This window comes from Heloderma suspectum, chromosome 14, assembly GCF_057233095.1.
Source record: "Heloderma suspectum isolate Gila_16-S chromosome 14, 16-S_ref, whole genome shotgun sequence".
In the NCBI taxonomy this organism is placed as follows: domain Eukaryota; kingdom Metazoa; phylum Chordata; class Lepidosauria; order Squamata; family Helodermatidae; genus Heloderma; species Heloderma suspectum.
The window spans coordinates 20,361,775-20,376,127 of NC_139471.1; the positions used below are offsets into that span (position 1 = coordinate 20,361,775).

Below are 14,353 nucleotides of genomic sequence, written 5' to 3' on the forward strand. Positions count from 1 at the left end.
GCGTAACTTTGCTTGAAGCCTTTGCTGGATCAAACTAAGGGCTATTCCAACCCTTGCAATGCAGAGTCTGTTCACTAGTGTACAACGATAAAAGAGGCTGTGTGTTCATGTCTGTCTGTCTGTCCATCCAGCAATTCCATAGTGCCAAGACCGTAAAGCCTAGACACCTGAAAGTTGGCATGCATACTATGGGTAGCCTGGGGGCGTGCCCCTCAGGGTTGATTTGTTTTTTTAAATGCCTTAATTAATTTCAATTAATGTAAATGCGTCTGTATGTTTGAAGCCTGCAGTGACATCTTCAGTCACTAGGGGGAGACTGCCCTAACCAGCACATGGCTTTGCAGTCCACACAGTTTGAAGCCAGGGGAGATTGATAGGCAGAGGGACAGAGTTATGTGGGTTCTCCGTTCCCACTACTGTGGGGCAGCCCACCCTCCACTTAGAGAAAAGCACAGACCCTCCCCCTCAGGGGGCTATTGCAGTGCACCATGGCAGGGGATGTGCCTAGGGGTGCCAGGTGGTGGCGGCTTCACCCAGACGGGGAGCACAATATGCCCAGCTCTGACTGCTGTGTAACTTCGAAGGCTTCACCGTATGAAGCTAAGGGCGATTCCAGTTCGTGTGAAGCTCTTAGCCCCATCTACTCATGTGCAAGAGAACATCCCTATGGGATGGCCTGAAGATGGCTGGGACAGTGACATCTTTTCCTGATGGCCCCAGTTCCTGAACAAGAGCCCAGCGTTCCTGCAGGGAAGCACACGAGAAAGGGAGCGTGGAAGAAACGCACGCTGCCGTCAAGCGGTGCGGCCCCAGTCTGCGGTAGGGCCCCATTCAGCGGAGGCTGGTGGCTCCGATGTCAGTGGGGCGGTGAATCCGCCCCGGGTTTCAGTCAGAAACAGTCAGAACTCTGAAGGAGCTCTCCAAGGTGCCTCCGCCTTGGGCAAAAGGTGGGATATAAATGTGACTGCCAAACTGGGTGCGAAGAATTAATTGGGCCGGAGGGCCCTCACCTTCTGATTGCTGACACTGGTTTTAGCCATCCTCTTCTCATTTTGCTCCAGCAACGCCAGTTGTTTCAGGGCCTCAGCATGTGCCTCCTTCAGCCGGTCGTTCTCTTGGATGAGCTGGAGGCTCTGTTCGGTTATCTTGGTCAGCTGGAGGCTGATGTTGATGTTCTCCCGGATGGTGCGCTTGGTGGTCTCCGCCATCTGGCTGTTGGACACCTTCCGGAACTCAGCCGCCACGGCGTTCACGCGGTGGAGCATCTCCTTCTTCAGCCTGCAAGGGTGAGAGAAGGCATCACCCACCCACCACAGACACACCCGGGCCTCTGCTGGAGCTCCCACTGGGAATCAGCAAGGGCCGATTGGCCAGTACCTGATCCGTCTCCACTGTTAACGTAACCCCTATGAACGGGATGGTTTAGAGCCTTTCTACACGAAGCTTTTATTGTACACTCGTGATTGCTCACTCACGGTAGCTTGCAAGTCCTTTACATGATGCCGTGATCCTCCAGGGCCTCTCCTATGGTTTAGGATAAAAAAACCATTATCGTGGGTTCTTTTCCTAATGAGGAAAGTCTGGTATTATTTAGAAATGGGAGAATGAGAGTCTTGTGTATTGTAGTCATCGGCTTGCGATTTATTGGTGTAGATCAGAGGCAGGCAACCTTGGTATCCTCCAGATTTGTCGGACGACAACTCCCATCTGCCCCAGGCAGCATGGCCAATGGCCAAGGATTATGGGCATTGTAGTCCAAAATATCTGGAGGGCCCCAGGTTCCCTACCGTTGGGGTAGATCTACTTATCTTTCCCTGACCAGTCACCTATTTTTAAACGCAAACTGCTTTGAGCAAGATAAATATAAGATATAAGAGCCAGTGTGGTGTAGGTGAGCCAGTGTGGTGTGGTGGCGAGAGTGTTGCACTGCGAGCCGGGAGATCCGGGTTCTCTTCCCCACTTGGCCATGGAAGCTCACTGGGTGACTTTGGGCCAGTCACAGACTCTCAGCCCAACCTACCTCACAGCGTTGTTGTTGTGAGGATAAAATGGAGGAGGAGGAGAATTATGTACGCCGCCTTGAGTTCCTTGGAGGAAAAAAAGGCGGGATATAAATGAAATGAATGAATGAATGAATGAATGAATGAAGAAAGGCAGTATATATATATATATATATATATATATATATAAGGGCACAATCCTATGCATGTTTAGACAGAAAAAAAGGCCTAGAAGTTCTAGCATGCCCCAGCTAGCATGGCTGGCTGGGGCATACTGGGAGTTCTAGGCCTCTTTTCTGTCTAAACATGCATAGAATTGCATCCTAAAACAATTACAAGAGTTACATTTCCCAGTAACACCATGGCATGAGAGGGCAGGTGAATCCACCTTCTGATCTCACCACCTGGGGCCATCACCTGCCCTGCCACGTCGTGGAAGTAAAAGCTTGAGGGCAAATTGGAGCATCTCAGCCAGCGGAGTGCAACCTTTATGGCCCCCCTTAAGCAATCAGCGCTCTCCTGGGTGCAGGCAAAAGTTAGGTTGAGATCAACTGGTCGATCTCTGGGTGACCAGCAGTATAGAGTGTCAAGCGTCTCTGACTCCCAGCCGTCTGACCATTGCAAACACAACTGGAGGTGACAAAACCAAGAAGTCTCCGCCACGGCCGTCCTTGTGCGAATCACTTCTCTCTCAGCCTCAGGGCTCCTCTTCCGCAAAATGGAGATATTGAATGGATTGCCTTTGGCCAGCTCCGAGGGCCAGTTTATGTTGGAATCCCCGTTCTGTAGTTACTCAGATGTAGGTTTGGGCTTCTATATTCAGGCCGTCCCAGCGTATGTCTCACGGAGCTCAGTGGGTAATTGGCTCCACCCCCGAGCCGCCATTTTGTCTCTGGCTCCACCCCTACCCTCCAGCCATTATTCTGCACCGGAGTCCAATCCTGGTCTGTATCCTCCGTCTGCCTGACCAGTATTCAGGCAGAGGGCCTTCTCTGCAGTGGCCCCACACCTCTGCAACAACCTGCCATCAGAGGTCCACCATGCTTCTTCATTGCAGGGTTTTAAGAAGGCCTTGAAAGGATATTATTTTACCGTGGCCTTCTCTGGATACGACTGCTGCTGCTGCTGCTAACATTGTTGCTGGTTTTATTTTGGCTTTTATTGTTGTTTATATTGTTTTTATGTTTATATCACTTTTAATATTTTAACTGTTTGTATATATTTTATTGCTGTAAGCTGCCTTGGGAGGGCTTCTGCCCTGAAAGGCAGCCAAGAAATGTTTTAAATCAATAAATAAAATAAATAAATTCATAACCATGGCACCCTCAATCTCCCCATTGTGTGGAACACACCTCTCCTTATCAATCACAGCCTTCTTCTCCAGGTTGTAAATGTATTCCTTATGATTCTTTTCCTGTTTCATCAGTTGTCCCTCGAGGTCGGAAAACCTGGCCATGATCTCGTCTTTCTGGATCCGAAATTCCTCCAGAGCAGCCAGCTTGCCACCTGGCCAACAGAGATCATGTCCTTGAGCAAAATGCCTGGAATTCCACAAACTTAACACACACCCTCCCTCCGTTACCCACGGGCAGGTGGGATGGGGAATCAGAAAAACTGAAGGAGAATTTGTCTAGGATGTTTATTAATGCATTTATTCCTCCATTTTATACTCCTTCGGGTAAAGCGATTGGGATTTTTATAAATAAAACTGGGTATTCAATTTGAAAAGAGGCAGAAAAAGCTCAGCAAGGCTTTGCAAGACCGCAGAAGCATTCAAGAAGGCTTTGCAAGATGCAAATCCATGAACCAGCAAGCTACACAGGACAGACTTTGCTCAGAATGTACAGCATCTAATGGTAAAGATTTACTTGAGCAGGACAATATTATTTCATGCTCTCCCCTTTCCTGACCAATAGGAACTGTTTTGTGTGTGGCAGCTGCAGAAAAAGGAGCTGTTGACTGGGACAGAAATACTGAAGATGTGTGACATTTTTATAACCGCCCTCCGCTCTTTTTTTAAAAAAAATTCTTTTTGCTAGGCAACCACAAAACTTCGGCTGGCCAAGCCCAAACTGCTGTTCCTTGTTTCCTTGCCCCATCTCCCACTCCCACTCCAAGCAGATGAGATGTACTGGGTCGCTAAGTAGCCACGAGCCATCAATGTTGATGAAAGAAGACTGTGTGTTTTTTAAAGAAAGATCTTAGCTCTGCAGAAAGCCTCTGCAGAAAGTCATCATCTCGCTTTGCACATCTGGCAACAGCATGAGGCATGTCAAGTTAAAACTCAAAACAAAAAACTCCCGTGCGTTGAAGGCTATGTTCTGGAGGAATGCGACCATTACAAAAAGGGAGCGCTGCCCTGATTTTACCTTCAGCATGCTCAAGTAAGAGGGGCAGGATTGGGGCCGGTGAAGCCAGGACAGGGGGAGGGGGGACGGCCCCAAGCTTCCCGCTCTGACTTTCCAGAGGCCGCCAGGCGTGCTTACTTAGCGCCATATTCTCCGAGGTGAGCAGGTCCTTGGTCTCTTGGAACTCATGCCTCAGCTGGGCTAGCTGGGCTTCAAAGGCATCCTTCTCCGAGTCCTTGGCCTGCTGCAGGACCTGGAGCTGCCAGGTGAGGTCCGCGATCTCGTCGACCCGCTGGTTGAGCGTCTTCTTCAGGAAGGCCACGATCTCCTTGTTGTCTGCGATCATCTTTTCGTATTCCATCCGGAAAAGATCCTCGCTCACTTGCAGCTCATCCCATTTCTTCTGGTATCTAACAAAACACGGACATAATAAAGCAAAACAAAAATGACACCACCCCCACCCCCACCCGCACACAGACCAGATACATGCGCGTGCACACCCACAGACACCCCCCCACATCACATCACCCCACACGCATCACGCCATCCGCCACATCACACAGCCCATAACAAAGAGCCCAGCGTGTCGACTTGGATGACAGCCGCTACCAAATGCACCGAAAGGAACTGCGCACGCTACTTTGGATACGGAGATGAAGACAAATGGGCCATTCTATGGGCTTCTGAAGACCCTCCCCACCTTTGCCTCTCCCCCATCCCCTTTTTTGACAGCTTATTGGAAAACTCAAGCAGCCTCTGGTCAAACCACCAAACTTGTGGGTTGTTGTTTTGATTTTTCGTCCCCTACTCAAGCAGCTGGGATGGTCCAAGACAGCTAGTAGCCACTAGTTATCAATGCTCATTGATATGCAGCCCTCTGACCTCAGATGTTCGGGGACAAGCTGCAGTTGGGAGCAAAATGGACCGGTGGATGGCTCTCCACATTTGTGCCCTGTTCCGACTGCCCGTCTCCAGGGCCCAGGCATCAAAGAATACACTTTGCACATGCTCAGACACACACCAAAGCAAACACCCTTTTACCCACCGGGCCAGCCGCCCCTCCAGATCCCGGATCTGAATCAAGTAGAATTCCCGGCTATGCTCCGGCACAATGTTTTCGTCTATCTCGGGTTCCTTGGGGGCCTCTTCCTTCTTGCGCCCCCCTTTCTTCTTGGGCGCCATTGCGGCTGCAGCTGTGACTGGCTCAAGAGAAGAGACTGGGGGGGGGGAGAAGGTAGCAGGTCCCTTTAAGAACCAGAACGGCTACTGCGTTGCTAGGATGAAGAAGATGTACATAGCAACAGGGGAAAGGGAGGGTGACTGGGATGGAGCCTTAAAGGGGCCGGCACCTTTCAAGACACACACCTGGTTTTAAGAACATAAGGAGAGCCCTGCTGGATCAGGCCAAGGGTCCATCCAGTCCAGCATCCTGTTCCCACAGTGGCCAACCAGCGGCCCGCAGGAAAGCCACAAGCAGGACAAGCAACAGCACCCTCCCGCCCATGTTCCCCAGCAACTGGTGTACACAGGCACACTGCCTCTTGATACTGGAGGTGGCATAGAGACTTATTTCTTTTATTCAGAAGGCTTCCGTCTCTCCCAAGGCCTAGTTCTCATCAAGGGAGCAAGCCTGTGTCTGGGGTGCATCGCTTTGGAAGGAACATGGGTCACAAATGAATCCCCCCACCCTGCTTAAAAGGCACACACACACACACACACTGCTCACAGAAAACTAGGATGTCAGGGACATTTCCAGCCCAGCCTTAGATACTAGTTTTCTACATGCAGGGAGGTTTTCTTTTTCCTCCCCCACCCCTATAAAACAGCATTCAATCCTGGGAGCCTACCCCCTGCACGAGGCTGGCCAGATGGAGACGAACGTAAAGAGCCCCGCTGGATCAGACCAAGGGTTCATCTTGTCCAGTATGCTGTTCACACAGTGGCCAACCAGCTGCCCACGGGAAGCCCACAAGCAGGACATGAGTGCAACAGCACCCTCCTGCCCATGTTCCCCAGCAACTGGTGCATAGAGGCACACTGCCTCTGATATCAGAGCAACAGATGGCAGCTCCGATGTCAGTGGGGCAGTGAATCCGCTCTGGGTTTCAGTCAGAACTCTAACGGAGCTAACCAAGGCACCAAAGCTCCTTTGGATAGCTCCTTTAACGTTCTGACTGAAACCTGGAGCGGGTTCACCGTCCCACTGACATGGGAACCGCCAGCCTCCCCTGTACTGGGGGTAGCACAGAGCCATCGGGATTCATAGCCGCCGATAAGCCTTCTCCTCCATGAATGTGTCCAGGCCCCGTTTAAAGCCATTCAAATTGGTGGGCTCATCTGCAAAGGGGGGGCCTATTCAAACTTGCTTCACTAAGCTGCTATAGTCCTCACACAGGGGGCTGTACCATATCCTCCATTTTCACACAGGGCGTGAAATTATCCCCAGCAGAAGAAGCCACAGTCCATGGGGGAGAAGGGGAGAGAAAATGCTTACCGTAGAACAGGGTGGGAAACATGATGCCCTCCAGAAGGTTTAGACTACAGCTGCAACCAGCCCCAGCCAGCATGGCCAATGGCCATGGATTATGGGAGTTGTAGTCCAAAACACCTGGAGGGCCCCACATTGCCATATAGTCAAGAGGGGGGAGGGGGGAAAGTTCTGTGGGACTGCCAGGGTGCTGATGTAAATGTATGCAAGATTTTACCGCATCAAACCCGGCCATTTGGAACGGAATGCAGAAAATCTCAGGTGAAATCCTAGACAACTCCAGTTTAAAATTCAGGTAGTAGGTGATTGGAAAGACCTCTACCTGAGAACTCTGGACTGATAATCCAACCTAGTGTTCCCCACGCTGGTATCCTCCAGGTGTATCACAACTCCCAAGTATGTTGTACTACAACTCCCAGCATCCCCAGCCAGCAGGACTCACTGGGGATGCTGGGAGTTGTAGTACAACATACCTGGAGGATACCAGCTTGGGGAAAGCTGATCTAACCCCCGATTAGATCCTGCAACATCTATAACGACCAAAATGGGCCGCTCTGCAAACCTGTTGCTCATCATCCCGCGGATGTGGTCATCCTTCCTCGACCAATTTTTTTTTTAAGGAAGAAACTATTTTAAAATAACACAGAAAACTAAAAATAAGCACATAAACTAATAACGTTGGTGTATCTTTGCTTATTACTCTACTCGAATTGCACAGCTAGGGTTCTCTCCTAACTTGTGTTTTGTGGTGTGTTTTTTAAGTGCAGAATTTGTGACTCTCCGAACCCACTATGGCTTGCAACTAAGTGCCCCAAGGAAGCAGATGCATGAAACACTAGGGGTTGCCAACTTTATCTCTGCATAGGGCTCCTGAAAAGCACAAATGCATGACCTTAAATTCAGCAGGTGAAACTTTCTCTAGCATAGGGATTCTGTGATGGAAAAAACTTTGATGAATTTCTGTAGGTGTTAGAAGACAGAGGAGCCTTGGCAGAAAAAAAGGGTTAGTAACCTTAACTTTAGAGAGGAGAACAAGACTGCAGCAAAGACAAATTTCTCTAAATTTAAATAAGAGTACATGTTTAATCTGCGATTTGAGTTTGCTCATTTCAATTTAAAAAAAATACAACACAGGGTTGAGGAACTGGTGACTTCAGAGGCAAAAAGAGAACCTGAGATGAAAACAGCTCAGCAAGAATCTTATTTTTCCTCCACCATTGTCTGAAATCACAGTCTTTAAGGCAAAGACTTTAGGTATCCTGGTTGGCTTACGAGGAAGACGCCATCTCTCCTTATCACCCATGGCAATGGAAGCAGGGCAGAAAACGCCTCACCCATATCGGTACAAATAATTTATCCAAACCAGAGTTCATATAAAGTTGGAATGCTGGGCTGTTCTAACAGCAAACGTCTGTACAATGGAACCTACACTGGAACAAGATACCGAGGAAGAACTGTTCCACCTCACCCCAGGTGGGTTAAAAAGACGATGAAACATCCAAAAGGATCCAAGACCAGGGTCGTTTCAGAACCATCCTGTCGGATTTGTGAAGTTCCTAGGAGACCGCGAAGGAAAAGTTCCATATCGCTGGACTGAAAGCACCTTTGTCACCCAGCATGAGAGACTCCAGAGTTGCTGGTAAAGCACACACTGGCCTTTGAGGCATATTCCGCACACAGCACCCTCGTTGTTCAAACATCTCAAGCAAACAGTGTCCTGAGAAAAGGTGGAGAGCGGGAGAATTCGTAGCCCAGCTTTCATTTCCCTCACACTCTTGGGGATGCAGAAGATGACCCTGGAAGGGAAGAGATGGGTGTTATTTGCAGAGAGAAAAATCCATTGATGGACAACAAGAAGATAATATTTGGTGTAGAGAGCCTGGTTCAGCTTTGAGGAGTGCATGTCTGTGCCTGTACTACTCTAGAAAGTCTTGAAGCAATGAATTCTGACTATTCTAGTTGCTAAGGTTTCCCCGGTATTGGCCACACACTTTCAGGCCACGAGGACTAGCAACTTGTTGTCTTTTGAAAAGGAAGCCACAATGATTATTATTATCTGAAGCACCAATAATAGTGCTTTAATAAGCATGGTTGAAATGTTCTGATGTTGTAATAAGGTGTCATGGCTTTTATGTTTTTATGTATTACTGTTCGATTTGAATTGTTGCACACCGGCTTGGTGACGTCGAGCAGCTGAGAGTAAGATTGCAGCTGGTATTCTAAATACACTTACTTGGGAGTAAGGCGTTTCCGCAGGTATTGGCCACGGACTTTCAGGCCATGAGGGCTAGCAAATTGTTGTCCTTTCTAAAGGAAACCACAATGATGATTATTATTTGAAACACTCATAATAGCGCTCGGGGGTCCCAGTGAAGTCAACGGGACCTAATTCTGAGTGGATTTGCACAGGATTGCATGGCAAATCCACGCACGCACGGATGCGGTCTTACATCCAGTAGCCGTACTTTGTGGACGACAGCGATGAACGGATGCCGTGACCTGCACACACAGGGGCCTTGAGCGGTTTCCAAGCACAGAAGGGGATTCCACGCAGGAAACCCGCCGAGCTGAAAGCAGGCCTCATTGCACGGCGGCTTTTATTCCTGGCACTCACAGCCGCGGAAGAACAAAAGGGCTCCAGGCTGCAGGGTGTGTTGCCTCATCTTCTTTCCCCGCATTGTGAGCAGTCACCTTTTAGAAGAACTGTGACTGAGCACCAGCTGGTGAGCAGCAAAGGAAGGAAACTTTTGCGGATCAGAGCCTTTGAAAATGCTGCTTGTTCAGCTGCCTGCCCACCCCGCCCCCCTTCCCAAGCCATGCGGACAGCTCCAGGGAAGAGGAACGTCGGCCAAAGTAGCAGAGGAAACAGACGCAGCCCGGGCCAGAATCGGGGCACCAGGATGAGGGACAAGTCCCAGCAACTCTGGTCGGTTTTCTCCGTCCGTGAAAGGGCCGCGGCTTTTGCCCAGAGATCAGGCTCCCACAGGCGCTAAGACCTTCCCAGATCAACAAGACTTTTTGTCAGAGAGAAATCCGGGCAAGCAGGGAGAGAGGGGGGCTGGCGGAGAACGCCCCGGCCCCCCTCGGACTCAAACTGCCAGATGCGTTCCTTGCAGGGCTGTTCGCTTCACGTGCTAACATTGCCATGCCGGGCCCCAGCGGTCTAAATCCAGGGTGACCAAGGGGGGTGGAGAAATCAAATTATTCTTCTCGTGCATGGGTCATGCACGTTGCAGGTATCTGTATTATTCTAGCCTAATTCAGGCATTCTGTTACCTGCGGATATTCAACACGAGGAGAGGGAACGCGCTAGCGTTCCCCTCCATCACGCTGATTCGCGCAGGACGCAGATACTTGTACTATCCTGCCTAAAATAATTCTGCTTCTTTGATTCATACAGAGGGAGAGGGAGAGACCTGGTACTCAAGCAGTTTGTTTTTTTCTAAGAGGGGTGTGCGTATGAGTGCGCGCACGCGTGTATATGCGTAACAAATGCAAGGTTCAAGTCCTCGCTGCTGCAGAGAACAGCTTGAGACTATGTCAGCAGCGTAATCGGAAAGACGTGTTTTTGGGGGCTTTGAATTATGCATAAACGTGCACGTTGGTTTGTCTCCTCCGAGCTTCACGATCGCTCACTGGAATAAATCATCCACTTCTTGTCACATAAACACACAAAAAGAACCCTGCTGGATATCCTAAGAGCAGCCTTCCCCAACCTGGTGCCCTCCAGGTGGGCTGAACTACAACTCCCATCATCCCCATCCGGTGGCCAATGGCCATACTGGCTGGCAATGACCGTATCTATTTATAAAACGTATATCACATGCGATCTCAGAGTGGGTCGCAACAATCACATCACGGCAAATACAATTTAAAAACAGAAACGACGACAGATGGGCGTTGCAATCTGGACAGCCCCAGGTGTGTGTGCGGGGCGCTGTCCTTGAGCGACAGTCGGGATTAGGGTGATCTACTGGCCAGAAACCCAAAAGCAATACAGGCCTAACCATGTCCTTGGAGAGAGGTCTGATCTTCAGAGCTCTGCACGTGAACTAATGACATGGAGCAAAACACGATTGCCTGCTCATTGCTGCAGATCACCCTGGTGTTAAAACAGCAGCCACAGGGACCAGTTTCAAAAGCCTGCAAGCCTCCCCAGGGTGACTTTTCATTTTGCCATCTTCGTTTCAACACTGCAGGAAGCTGAACTGAAGAGTCTTGGCAGAACTGAAGGCTCTAGGCCTCAGCAAAATGACTCGGCAAAACTGGCTGCTAGAGAGAAAGACGGCCCAGGAGTATTTTTTTTTAAGAGAGAGATGGAAACTGTCCAGTTAACACCATGCCACGTTGAGCCAACAAAGGATTTTCAATGAAATGTGACTTGCACACACAACTCCGTGTAATACAGGCCTTCAGAAAACAACCAGTCCTGTAATGAACAGTGTTCTCCTTCGAGGGTGCCAATTTATCTGTCCCAGAAACCCATAAGCAACCGTGACCCCGCTGCGTTCAGAAAGGGTGTACACCATACACATATAATGTCATTTGACCAGCGAGGCTTGTGTTATGTGCAAAATGCACCATTTTCTGTCCAGGCTTGAGCTCAGTGGGAAAACCAGCTCTGTGCATTTGCAGCCAAACATGACCATGCACAGCACTGACTGGCTGGCACATGTGGTATCACCAATCCATTGAACCTGTTCATCTGTAAAGCAGTTTTGTCGTTTAAAAAAAAATTGACTGTGCTTTTAAAAAAATCAACGTAAACAGTGTGTGTGTGTGTGTGTATATATATATATATATATATAGAGAGAGAGAGAGAGAGAGGGAGAGAGAGAGAATAGATAGCCCCCTCAAAGCATAAGGGATGGAGCAACGGAGTTAGCATTCACACTGCTGGTACATACATCTCAGATTTACATTAGGAAGGCAGCAGGGGGAAACCCTGCAGTTCCTTTTTTCAAATGTTTGACCAGAACTTTTCTCTTGCCTCCCCCAACCCACCTTGCTTTCACTCGTTGTCCATGTCAACACTGGAAGCAATTCTGAGAAACAGAACATAATATGAACCAAGGAAATGGGTTGGAAAAAAATACATCAAGAGTGCAATGCCTTCTGGGAAACGTTTCTGGCAGCAAAATAACTCCCTACAGCATGCGACAGAGTGCTTTCGCATCTGCTGCACAGCTGTTTCCCAGGCATTACTTACTGGGCAGATGTTATAGCTCATCCCTAGACGCCGAGCGGAAGGAATGGTCAGTTGTGCCTCCGCTGCCACGGGCATCTTTCAGCGTCTTCTGCGAGCCGCTCCAGTCGGTCTTCCGTGAGTCGTCATCCCAGATGGTGGAGGTCTCCGTGTCGCTCATCCACTGGGCGTCTCCAGTGTAGTGGGTTGGGTAGGCCAGGAGGGGATGCACAGAGTACGCCCGCAGGTCCCGGCTGCTGAAATGCTTTTTGTAGCCCTCGCTGGAGGAGAGAGGAAGAGAGGAGGAGGAAGCATCAACCAGCGCCATTACAGCAGTCGAGTCAACTGCAGAAAATTCTGGGCTTTGCACCAGGAAAATGGCTTCGAATTGGGAGAGCTCAGCGATAGCAAATACATATGCCTCTGAGCATGTGCAGAGTGCATTTCCTTCCCTCACCACTGACATAGTCACTGACATTTCCCTCCTTCACTACTGATTCAGCCACTGACATTTCCCTCCCTCACCACTGACTTTCCCTCCCTCACCACTGACTTAAGATGCACACAAGGTTAGGAAGTAGGGAGCCATAAGGGACCCTTGGCAACTCCTCCCCCTGCCTTCATTGGGAGACAGATCCACAGATTCTGTGCCAGCTTAAGAACCAGCCCATGCCATCAGGAGAATCGCACGTTAAGAATGTGCCCTGCTGCGGGTGGAGGGGCTGCAATCTTTCTGTGCTCCACCACACACCAACAAATTCCCTGAACACAAAACAACTAGAATGTCCAGGAAAAAAAGCACCAGGCGAAACCCTGCTCTTTGCCACGCTATTATTCCATGCCAGGGAGAGGTGTGTATGATGTGCTTTGGAGTAGTAGCATTCAAACATGCAACCCCATACACACCCTTGCAGTCTAAAATGCTGTAGCCCAGAAAAGGCTTTACCCTGTGATTGTGCTGGTTGGGTGAACCGGCCCCAAGTTTCTTCTTGCAGGGAAAGGGCCACAGCTCAGTGGTAGAGCCCCAGCTTTGCGTGCAGAAGGTCCCAGGTTCAATCCCCGGCACGGCTAGGGAAAGTTCCTGCCTGAAGCTGCAGAGAGCCAATGCTGCCAGGCAGTGTCAGCAATACTGGCCTAGACGGACCAAGACTTTGACTCCGTAGAAGGCAGCTTCCTATGTTCTACAGTCCACAACAGCAGTCCGACATAGCGTGATGTGGATCTATCCCACCCCACCCACCCTGTCCCAAAATCAGGTCCATGCAAGAACTTTACCACACACCAGGAGGGAGCGAAAAGCACCCCCGGCCAGCGGCATGAACCAGGCACCGGCGGATGTTTTGGCAGTATTTTTTTGAGAGCATGATTCTGGGTGGGGCAAAACCCAGTGCCAAAAAAGCCCAGGTGAAGTTCTGGTTTGGAGCGAGAGCCTGGCTTGGACGGAAAGTCTCGAAACCCTGCCAAGACGCTTGGCCCAGCCTCAGGGGCTGCCTGGAAATCACATTCCCACGCAGTCTGTGGGACACCATCCAGCAAGCAAAAGAAAACGGTTGCCCGGCTGAGCTCTCTCGCCAGTCCGGGAGGGAGAGGGCAAGCCAAGGAGGGGCCGGCAGCCCTCCGCCTCCTCGGAGAGGGCAGATGAGTAGGCAGCAACCGCCAGGCTGAGGGGCCGCAGAGCCGAGGGGGCCTGGAGGTCAGCAGTGGACCCCCTTCTGAAACTGGGGCCTCAGTCTGTGCCCGAGGATATCGGCCCCCGATGCTCACAGAGTAAGGTAGACCAGGGAACCGCACCCCGCCCTCAATCCTTTAGAATGCCCTTTCCCAAGGCTGGGTCCCCTGATGTCGTCAGACTACAGCTCTCATCATCCTCAGGCAATGTTTGGGGGTGATGGGACTTGTAGTCCAACATCTGGGGACCCAAGGCTGGGAAGTACTGCATTAAAAGCCCTCCAGCCCAAGACACTCGGCCAGGAGGGAAACTGAGGCAGTTGGCCGAGGATGCGTATTTGAGGGGTGGGGGATGCTGCATGGGAGACAAACAGGCAGAGCTGTCCTGGCGGGAATTTCTCCTGCATAAGCCTTGTTGAAAAGGAACAGGAGCTACGCAAGACCACGCGGTCGATGCAGGAGACTTTCCTGCTGCCTACCAACATCAGTCAATGAGCACATTTTGGCAGGGGCCAGGCTGCCATTTTGATTTTACACCTCAGGATTTAGCACTTTCAACCAAACCCATTTCCAAGGCGGCCAGGGGCAAGACGCCTTCTCCCTGACTCAGTTCTCCATCTGTAACCTGGGAAGAAGAGTGACGCACCCTGGGCTCACCCTCAAG

General features: G+C 50.3%; 2 protein-coding genes across 2 annotated transcripts in view; both read right to left on the minus strand.

Moving 5' to 3' along the window:
- CFAP157 (cilia and flagella associated protein 157) overlaps window positions 1–5,530 on the minus strand; it is a 17,251-nt gene extending 11,721 nt beyond the window's left edge. The window contains exons 1-4 of the mRNA XM_084821463.1: window positions 5,394–5,530; window positions 4,487–4,758; window positions 3,353–3,506; window positions 1,011–1,278 (exon numbers count right to left, since the gene is read on the minus strand). Of these exons, the coding sequence (XP_084677589.1) occupies window positions 1,011–1,278; window positions 3,353–3,506; window positions 4,487–4,758; window positions 5,394–5,530 (831 nt within the window). The remainder of the gene's footprint in view (window positions 1–1,010; window positions 1,279–3,352; window positions 3,507–4,486; window positions 4,759–5,393) is intronic.
- Window positions 5,531–7,883: 2,353 nt separating this feature from the next.
- The window catches only part of CERCAM (cerebral endothelial cell adhesion molecule), a 31,449-nt gene continuing 24,979 nt past the window's right edge, over window positions 7,884–14,353 (minus strand). The window contains exons 12-13 of the mRNA XM_084821056.1: window positions 12,046–12,302; window positions 7,884–8,632 (exon numbers count right to left, since the gene is read on the minus strand). Coding sequence (XP_084677182.1) covers window positions 12,056–12,302 — 247 coding nt within the window. The 3' untranslated portion in view covers window positions 7,884–8,632; window positions 12,046–12,055. The remainder of the gene's footprint in view (window positions 8,633–12,045; window positions 12,303–14,353) is intronic.